This window comes from Carya illinoinensis, chromosome 4 (assembly GCF_018687715.1).
Source record: "Carya illinoinensis cultivar Pawnee chromosome 4, C.illinoinensisPawnee_v1, whole genome shotgun sequence".
Taxonomy (NCBI): Eukaryota; Viridiplantae; Streptophyta; class Magnoliopsida; order Fagales; family Juglandaceae; genus Carya; species Carya illinoinensis.
In genome coordinates, this window is record NC_056755.1 from 28,940,417 (window position 1) to 28,951,560 (window position 11,144).

The 11,144-nt window shown below is 34.4% G+C and overlaps 1 protein-coding gene across 1 annotated transcript; it reads right to left on the reverse strand.

Annotated features, from left to right (window-relative positions):
* Positions 1-422: 422 nt before the first annotated feature.
* Positions 423-2,121, reverse strand: LOC122307857 (putative pectinesterase 63). The gene is made up of 4 exons (XM_043120966.1): positions 1,547-2,121; positions 1,140-1,346; positions 804-1,030; positions 423-699 (listed from the first exon to the last, which is right to left on the reverse strand). The coding sequence occupies exons 1-4, from the start codon at positions 2,063-2,065 to the stop codon at positions 543-545; spliced, it is 1,110 nt and encodes a 369-aa protein (XP_042976900.1). The 5' UTR covers positions 2,066-2,121; the 3' UTR covers positions 423-542.
* Between the last annotated feature and the right edge of the window lie 9,023 nt (positions 2,122-11,144).

The following is an 11,144-nucleotide window of genomic DNA, read 5'->3' on the forward strand; positions in this document are numbered from 1 at the left end:
AAATCCTTATATAATTTTTTCAGTCATTTATCATTAGTAAGTTAGCCAGAGATTAAGGCTTTAAGCATTCCCCCCCCTGCACAAAGCACCAGTACCAGTACTTAAAGAAGAAATAGTCATTCGACCCTAGTGTTGAGTTTCCTATTATTATTTTTCTGAAAATAACAGTACTAAAATTAATTAAGTGAGAGTTTCTCCTTTTCCTAGTGGATCTAAATTAAGTACATTTCGATGCATTTAATCCTTACGTACTTAATTTGCTTAATTTGTCATTCATCATCGTATCCTTCCATATAAGTCTATACGGCCGACAAATTAAACATGACAACATTCGTATCACTAAAAATATAATTGTAAAAATTATGTATCATTTTCAACTATCACAACAATATTCAATAAATTGAATGGACAGTTGACCAATATAATGAAAATAAGTGTCAATTCCTTTTCATTTGAATTTTTAATTTATTGGTCATATACCAATACTTTTCCACTTTATACACGAACAAAATTTATTACATGAAATCCTAGGACAGAAAACCTCAAATCTTGGGAACTGGGAGAATCCACTCGTTTCCTCCGATGAAAGTGTTGCTCAAGAATGGCTTTGCTTGTTCGTCAGTAAGAATCTTTCCAAATGAACGTTTTGTGGTGCTTGCCCCTGGTCCCGAGCATTTGTATTCTCCGTAAAACACGCTCCTAATTATTAACGTGTCAATATAATAATAGATCATATACTTAAATCTATTAAAATTTAAAAGATAAATAAAAATTCGAAAAAGACGGGTTAGTTGGTTGCATACTCTTGGTTCTTAGCCGGCATCCAGCCGTCGCTATTGATTTGATTACCCATGAATGTAAGGGCAAAGACAACCCGAGAAGTCTCCTTCCATGCGCGACCAAGGTACATATCACCGGTCCCCGATATCTTGCAATCGATGAAAACGAATCCGCTGTCCTCTGAGCTGTCGTCCATAGACTGTGCTGCGATCACACCCAAACTCTCTGCCACCGAGTTTATGGTGGTGTGCTGCATATTTGTACATATATATATATATATATCCCGAGTTTCAGCTCTGCATGCATTCTTAATTTAATTTTTAAATATCCAAAAATGGCAAAGATGGTTGGTAGCTTACCCTGTAGATGGATTTTCCATTTCCAAAGATGAAATCAACAGTGCCTTCAATGTAGCAGTTCTCAAACAAATGCCTGCCCTGGTCATCACATAAGGTGTCTTGGAACCCTATGAATTTGCAATTATGGAATGCTGCCTTGTCCCCTGATATCCTCATTGCCACTGCCTGTCCATCTGACTTTTTAGGATCTGGCTTTGGAGAAGAATTCTGTAAAAAACAACCCATCCACAAAACGGACATTAGCACTATATTTTATTTCGAGTAAACAATTAAAATTATTATTAAGATTCATAATATAGTTTTAAAAGAGTTGTTTCTTTTCTTCTCTCTCTCTTTTATTTTTTATTTTTTTATTTTTATTTTTTATATTTTTACGTTGAAGAAGAAAAGGAAAAGCAAAGAAGCACCTCAAAGATAATATTGACGGCCATGAAGTTGTCAGACTCAACGACGACCGTGGCGCTGTTAAAGGTCCCATATTTCTTTGCTGTACCATCATACGATATGGTGGGCATATCACCCGGTTGCCCATAGAACGTCACGAAGGGCTTCGTCCTATCGACTAAAACTTTTTCCTTGTACGTACCCCCACCAATCGATATAATCACTCGATCTGTATTTCCCGACGGAATACTCTTCACTGCATCGTTAATCGTCTCGAAATCTCCAGAACCATCTGCTTTGACCTTAATGATTTTCATTGGTGTACTGCTAAGGCCCGCAAGGAGGATATTGTCGAAAGCTCTGCTCTTTGAAGCCTTTTCATACTGTTTCATGTTCAGCGCAATCCATGCATCTAGTTTTGATGTTGGCTCCGATGGCACCGTCTGGTTGGCAAGGCATACAACTGTTGGGAGAAGTCGGAGAACGAGGAATGTGGCTTGAAACCACACCGTAGCAGCCAAAAGTGCAGGTTTCAAAGCCATTTCCGACTATAAGTGTTCAAGGAATGTGATTACTACTCTCGCTGCGGGCTTCATGCATATGTTTGTGTTATTTATAGGGAAAAGAAAAGAGAAACAGATCAGAGAATACGAGTATGTGAAGCTGAACGTGATTTCCGCGCCAAACTTCAATCTCAGGGGGAGCAGCTGTTGTTTTAGAGAGCTTTTTTTTCGAACTATAAGGCCAGCCGTAGTTTCAGGGTATTTGTATCGTATGTATGGTTAAAAGTTAGAGGTAATAAGACATCGTTAGAGGATTAAGGGTTGGATCTAATTTTTGTTGGAATTCAACAGCTTTAATGCATGTAAGGCATATAAAGGGACACGTGTTCAATGTTTCATGTTTGGGACCTTTGTTGCACACCGTTCCTATTAATTTAGGATACTACTTTCCTTTTCAATCTTTTTGGTTTGCACGTTAATTGTTAGATTTAATTTGGAATATTAATTAAGCAGTACGAGTAAGAGATGCAAATAACAATTAGGAGTAAAACGTATATATATGATCAATAATATATTTATATTTGGTGTTAAAATTTATGGACGATCCAAACCGAAGCAACATACTTCCTGTTTATATAGGAAAACACCCTCAACATGGTCATTCCCACATCTGTTCTGCTATTCACCTAAAGAAAAAGAGAAAGAGAAATGATATTTGCAGTCGTGGTTATGCAAGTGGCGTATAGTCACTTTGAAAAAAATGAATTAATATGAAACCCATATGAAAAAAAAAACTAACTTTTTAATCGTGGACCCCACTCTTTTTCAAAGCGATTGCGCGGCGTTTGCAATTCCACGACTATATGTAACATTGCTGAAAGAAAAATCTCGCCTTTTACTTTACTTCCACCGGCATTTTATTTTATTTGGTTTTTTCTTTTTTCCTTTCTGTTTTTTTTTTTTTATTTTTATTTTTTTCACATATAGCCGATTACCCCCATTTGCGCATGCAAGCTTGCCCCTAGTAGAACTGTATATATAAGGGGTCTTTAATCGTCATGCATCAATTAATTAGGCCTACAAACCATCCGCCCAAAGTAGATTTGGGCCTGGCTCAGGGCAGGACATACCAAACCGACCCGACCTGCAGAAGCTGGGTGGGGTTGAAATTTTATTTATTTATTTATTTTTATTTTTATTTTTTTTCCTTAAAATTGGATTTTCTGTTCCTAATCTAGTCCCTAGTCCTTGTTATAGACATGCTCATTGGAAGTTCTTAGGCCCAGCCTCAAAACACATGCTCATTCTCACTCAGCCGTAAACCTTCCACTAAATTTACATCTAAAGTAAAATGCCAGTTTTTTTCTTCCCAACTTGAGATTAAGAGTTGCGGTCAAATTTGACAAAGAGGCATAACTTAAGAAGGTAAGATATAACACCAAATTAAACGAACACTAGTCTAGCCAGCCCCATGTGAATTTGGAAACCAAATCCATGAGAAGTGAATGTCTGGACATTGGGATTTTGAAAACGGAAAATGAAAACTATATCAGTATCCCAATCGATACAAAGTTTATAATGAAAGTTACAAAAACAACTCAACCCTGTCGTGCTGATCACCGTATGATGGTTTTCACTCTTCCATTGCATCTCCTCCTTCGATCACCTCCACCCAGCCTTCTTCTTCAGGGGAGCAATCGCTGTTAAGAGAACTTCTATAACCACAATAACACAGCATAGTCATACAATCAATGACTGATTTCAAGAAGAGGCACAAAATACAAGGGGCCGAATATGTCCATTTCAATCTTAGTTCAACATAGGAATTGTACCAAAAAAAAAAAAAAAGCCTTTGGAATAAAGCCCCTAGCTAAGAGTTTAAGGTGAACATTCTCTAAAGGAATTACTTATTACACATATGCTATAAATAATTGTATGCTAGGGATGTTGTACGTTATGTCTATGTAATAAATAAAGTTTGGAAGTATCATGTCCCTGACCATTCTTCTTACGAAAGGAAAAGCTTTGGATTGACAGAGGTACGTGGATTTGGCAACAGATGGCACACAAACATGTCTCTACATGACACGAAATGGTTCCAAGAAAAGAATCACACAAACATGGCAACATGACAAAAACAGCAACCAACCTCATGTCAATAAACAAAAAGTTACACAGTCAGCACATCAGCACACAAGCAGACCTAAGCTTAAAACAGAAGTTTTGTGTCCATCAGCACACAAAACTTCCATGTGCTATACTCACTTGGCTTCAATACCACTCCAATCTTGTGAAAGACATTACAGAAGATAACACACAGAAGTTTCAAGATCGAGAAATGTAAAGTGTTCAAAAGAATTAAAGATCATATTCAATCAATTTCCTTTCCACCTCATTTTTAGCTTAAAATGATCATAATAATTAACAAAGGAGTACTATGTATTTCCTAATTAACATTAGGGTGTAGGTGCAGCCCCTATCCTTCCCACATCCACGTACAACTTAAAAATTGCAATAACATCATGAGAAGTAATCATACACTACCAAACCAAGGCTTAGGTAACATATTATAAAATTTCGACTATGCATGGATGGTTGGGATTCTGTTCCGATCAAAGCTTTGTGTTTTTTTAGGGGGTGTTGAGGTACAAAGATAATTAATTACCACCACTAATTTCGCTTTCAAAGTCAAGGAAAAGCTAGGCATAGGGAGGATTAGTACTTAAGCTAATTAAATCGCATTATATATAGTTTCACAGAACAAATGAACTGTAAACTATATATAATCAGGTTGATTTGGATTTAGATTGGATCATTACAGGCAGGCATATGTATTAGACCATTGATATCCCGACACACGCAAAACAATAATACTGACGACCCACGATGACTGCACATGTATTTGCCTGCATCATCATCGCCGTCACAACTGCAAATGTATTTGCCTGCATCATCATCGCCTGATAATTGCATCATCATTGCCTGCACATGTATTTGCCTGATAATTCTCGCGTTTCACCTCTCTCTCTCTCTCTCTCTCTCTCTCTCTCTCTCTCATGAATACAAACTATAACCCTAGACACGTACAATTTAAAGCCAGTAAGTCGTGTACCACAACAAAGAATTAGTGTTTAAGTAGGCTGATAAAAAAAATTAATTATAAAGGTAGAGTACCTAGCTATATTATTAATACGTTTAGTTTATTTTATGTGCTTCTAGAGGGCCTATAAAGCTAGCGGATCTTCACCAAACTAAGTTCATGTATCATTTTATATAATTGCCAGTAAGTCCGATGAATCTTTTTTGTGGTATGGCTCTCCACATGGAGACCGTACGCCTTTCTCTACAGTTGACGCTTTCTTCCGAGCAGTTCTTGTCTTGTTGGCCGCAGTTACAAATTCTAGGCCCACACCCACACGCAACCTCGATTAACGATTAATCTCTTTAGAGCAATGTTACATACAGTCACTTTTACATACTCTTTGCGCACTCCACTGATATGATTGGCTGGATTAATTTTTTTTTAATATCCAACCAATCATATCACTGGAGTGCACAAAAGAGTGCACAAAAATGACTGTACATAAAATTTTTGATCTCTTTAAAACATGATGCGGACTGTCAACAATAACTATGCATGCACGACTTCCATTCCATATCGTCTGGTTTCATTAATCATCCATATGTATTTGTTTCTTTCCAAGGTACCTTTTTGTCTCCAGTTTCCGACAGCAAGATATGGGTCATGTTCATGTTTTATGCCTCGTACGTGGATGCTTATATATGATTTGAGGCAACCTAATTTGCCTGTAAATGCATATTGATTATAATATGCCTCGATCTGTGTTTGGGTTGGCGCGCATTATTCTTAGAAACTAGGGGAAGTTGCAAACATAGAAATTTTGTCAAATAGCTAGAAATTTAATAAGCATATATGAAAAATATTTATTTTATCATATATAACAAGATATCGCGTTTGAATAAATTAATTAATTGCAAAGATTAGTGTCCAGTGAGTGTAACAATTGGCATTCTTTCGAAGCAAAGTTATCGAAACTAAGCTAAAATGTCGGTTATAAAAGATATCTTGAGACGCGATGTTTGCGACCAATTAATAAGCGACCAAATAAATGATTTTGTTTTATCTATTGAGTAATTAATGGTAAATACAGTTATGAATTGTGTAAGTACTATTTGTTTTTTAAAAAATTTTATATGCAATCATTTTTGTATATTCTTTTGTGCATTTTACTGATGTGATTGACTGTGTATTAAAAAAATTGATTCAACCAATAATATCAGTAAAGTGCGCAGTGAATACGTAAAAGTGACTGTATGTAATATTATTCTTTGTAGCCTAAAAATTAAACGAAGTATATTTTGAACACACTTATAGTGATAAAGATATATAAGTTTGAAGAACCTCAAATCAATGGTAGATCTTCCTAGGTGGTTGCTAATCAAAATGAGCTGTGGCCTTTTTTATACAAAAGATTCTAGTTATCATTCTTACACAAATCATAAATCATTTTTTTTATACAAAAGTGATTATATGTGTAGTGTATGAATGATGAATAGAATAATTCAATTTGACGTACAATTAGTTTAGTAGAAATATAATAAAAGACAATTTTACAACTTATCATCTGGCACATCATACTTATTTTTATTTATTTATTTATTTATTTATTTTAAACTAATTGAGTTATTCTACTTATTATTCATACACCACATATTTAGAAAGAGAAAAGAAATTAAAAATTTAAAAATTATATGTGACGTGTGATGTAAAAATGATGAATAGAAAATTTCAATCAATATGAAGTGATTATCCGATTCTCTTTTCAATTATTAGATGCTAATAAAACATAAATTCTATCAATCAAATAAATGTGACATGAGTCTTACATATAATAATCTCAAATCTCTAACATTTTAAATGAAAGGTTTGGTGTGAAATCAAAACCACATGTACATAGAGCACCGCTCCCCCTCCACAAAAAATAAAAAATAAAAATAAAAAATAAAAAGAGAGATATGAATGTATAAATGTGGGACCTAGAGATAAAGTATATCATAAATAAGGGACAAAAATTCTAATAGAGTAACATGCACTCGATAGTCGTGAGGTTGGGGGTCCCTATTGAATTGCCAAAATCCTGATTTCTCGAGGCTCTTCCCCACGTGGTCTGGTCTTAGGCCACTGACTGGATGACATGCTGAGCCTGAGTTCACTTTTCCCTAATCTGAAAGACATAAATGCCCCCTAAGGCAAGATGCATGATTGGGGAATCTTTTCATTAAAAAGCCGCGAAAGATGGGCATGATCAGCTCCGTCTTCTTCGATCCTGACAAGGGCAGGGTAGCAAGGGTATTTCGATCTCTTGACTTGTCAAGTTATTTTTCATTTCAGAAAATATTATACTCTAAATTCTCATTTTATTTTTATCTCATAATATAAAATATGATATATTTATTTTTATTAAATAATAAAAAATATCTAATAAAAAATTATTTAATAATAATAAATATATCACATCTTATATAATAAAATAAAAATAAAATAATAATATGATATATAAAAAATATTACTATTTAGAGATTGGTCAAGATTCCATTAATCTCATAAGGGAAAAAGGTAAATTACAAAATGATCGATCATTTAAAAAGTTAGGAAGTCGGAACAAGTACTAGCGGTCACGAGGTAGTTAGGAAAGTTAATTGTGCAGCAGTGAACTATTCTGAGTATTGGTCAGATGGCGGAAGATATTAAGGAAGTTCTGAGTAACAGACCATCATGGCAGATTAAGTACACTCCTAGAAAGGGGAGCAAGGTAGTACATCTGTTAGCTAAATTTGCAATAAACTGTGAGGACGAGAGAGTATGGGTGGAAGAAGGTCCTTCTTGTATTCGTAATCTTGTCATGCTTGAAAAGCAAGTTTATGTATAACTGTTTATCATGATTTAATAAAGGAAAAATATAGTTGTAAATATAATTATGTATTAATGTGATGTGATTGATTAAAAAGTAAATTTTATTGAAAATAGTGTTAATTTAAATTTTAAGTATGAATAAATTAGTGTTGGTATACAGATTAGTGTGTGACTGTGCTTGTACGTAGTAAAACTCTTTAATAAAATACAAGTATTTTTGGGCTAAAAAAAGAAAAGAAAAAAGGGTACTTTTGGTCATGGTAAATTACAAAATGATCGATCGGTCAAGACTCCACCATTCTCGTAGGGAAAAATACAGAAACACCAATAATAAGATGTGTCATATTATCTAAAAGAGTGCTCTACAGCCATGGGGGGGATCCAGATTGGGGTCCCAAGTTACAACAGTGCAATTTTTGTTTTTCGCTTTTTGTTTTTAATGTATTTTTTAAAAAAATAAGTTCACAATATTATTAAAAAATATTTATTTAATCAAGAAATTAAAAAAAAAAAAAAGAATTATACAGTCAAGATCCCTTAGATGTGGCTTTAGCATTTCCGTTATCTACAACCGGTATTTAAAAATTTTAAAAAATTCACAATCAATATGAATAGTACAAATTTATTAAGATTTAAAATTATCAATAAATAGATTTAAAAGTAAAATAAATATATAAATTTAGAAAATAAACAAACTAAAAAATAAAGACACGTAAAATTTTAGAAAAACATTAGATATTTAAAACAAACATAGATTAAAAAAGATTTAACTAAATTTAAAAAAAATAACATTAAAAGTTTCTAAGACACATGAGATTATAAATAAAAAATATATACTAAAATTGTTAAATAAAATTATTAAACACTTATAAAAATTAAAAAAGAATTGACGCTAAATAAGATTAAAAAATATATAACAAAACTTTAAAAAAGGATGGCCACCCCTATGTGGGGGCCACCGAGGGCGGCTGTCCACAGCTCTCATTGACCTTGAAGAGGATCCTTCTTCTTCTTCTTCTTCTTTTTTTTTTTTTAAATATATACGCTTTTATAACGATCTAGTTAGACTTTCTTATGCACTTTTACCATTTTGATCAAAACCACAAGATTGTCTCCTCGATGATCATTCTCTTTTTCTTATGTTTTATTCACCAACCAACTTGCCATTTATTATGCATAACTTAGATTTTAGAGGTAGTCTAAAGCCGGCTAGAGTGAAGTCAAAACTTCTCTATCTAGGAGGTGTCTTAATTTTCTACTACACTCTTTGTTGCGTTTTCAATAGAGCATTGTGTATCGTTTGGCTTGTAGGAGACAACTTTAATTATTGAGTAAGCTTGCCTCAAATTTAAAATAAAGATGGACATGGAGTTGCTCATCTCCCAAACGGAAGCACTATCATGGCAGAATCTTCACTTGCGGACAACACCAGAAGCAGCAAAATCAATATCAAATAAAGTTCTAATTAGAAGGTTAGTAGGTAATAGACCTCTAAACAAACTTGCTATCCACTCATGCATCAAAGCCTTGTGGAAATTCATTCAAAACTTTTTGATTGATGATATGGATGTCAACAAATTCATTTTTACATTTAGAACTCCACAAGATAAAGTTAGAGTTCTAAACCGAGGCCCTTAGAACTTCAAAGATCATTTGATGATTTTAAAACAATGGTCCTCTAGTGCAACCATAGAGGAAATCAGTTTAAATCAAGCAACATTCAACATCCAATTGCATGGTTTACCTCTGGACCATTTTAATATGGAGAATGCAGTGGATATTGGGAAAGTGATAGGTAATCTCATCAAAGTATAAGTCGACCCGATTTATGGTCTAGCCTTTCGGAAATTCATAGGCATCAAGGTTGAAATAGATATCACAAAGCCATTGAAAAAAGGCTTTCCATTGCCAAGATTGGGTAACAAAGTAGTTTGGGTAGCTTTCAAATATGAAAAACTTGAAGATTTCTATTATGCTTGTTGTAGGCTTGGATGCACCCAATTTTTTTGTGGATTTCTCCAATCATCTCCTACAAAAATTAGATTCGGCCCATCCCAAAGTAGAATACAATTCCCCCTCAAGGCATCTCTCAATCATTTCAACAAACAAAAGAAGAACTTTGAAGAGATTTTTCTGGCAAGCAGAAATGGAGGATCCTTTGACTTCGTATTATAACATGCCAAATGCAAAAAAGGAAAAATGTCGAAGACGCAAGTTGCAAAGCTGGGAAAAGCCAAGAAAGCTCATCATTAACGAAGAACATGCAATCCTATAACTGTGAAGAAGAAGAAAACATCCTATCCAAAAGCACCCCAGAGCTGAGAAACTTCTTTCCATCCTTTTCAAATCAAAGAAAAATCAACGTCATCAGGAAGATTTCAGAATCTGCATCTTCGAATGTACAGTTTAGCTACAATAATCAAGCTTCATTCATTACCCCAACAACTAGAGTTAATCCATTCACTGTAGTCTCAAACACCAAATCTAAATCTCTTTGTCCTTACTGTAGCAATATCCCCCTTTTGACTCAAGGAGTAAAGATAAGGCCACTACATGAAATATGGGGCAGACTGGTTTAACTAAATTTGAACACAGGTCTCAAAGAACTAATGGATCTTAATGGGCTCATCGATATTGGATATTTAGGACCAAAATTTACTTGGACTAACAAAAGGCATGGGTTGCACTTATTAGAGAAAGGCTAGACAGAGTCATAGCTAATAAAGAATGGAGGCTCCTTTCCCTAGATGCCTCACTACAACACTTAGCTTCTTCAGCCTTAGATCATCATCCTATTCTTCTAAACACCACGGTCACACCTCGAAATGCGCCATTATTCAGGTTTGAAGAATTCTAGACTCGTGAGCCTTTAAGCCATCTTATAATAAAAGAAGCACTCAAAGTCCAAAATAATATCAAGCAGATTGAAAATGAATTATTTGAAGTCCAAAGCAACTAGATGACATTGAACAGCTAGGAACTAGAAATAGCGTTGCAAAACAAGCTTCATAAATCGAGAGAAAGTGAGGAGATATTATGGAAGCAGAAATCCCGCATTACATGGCCACCTTAATGGATTTGAACACGAAGTTCTACCATTTGACAACCACAATTCGTCAATGGAGAAATGCAATTGACTTAATCAAGCTAGGGTTAGGTAACTGGTCAATGGACCCTTTAGTA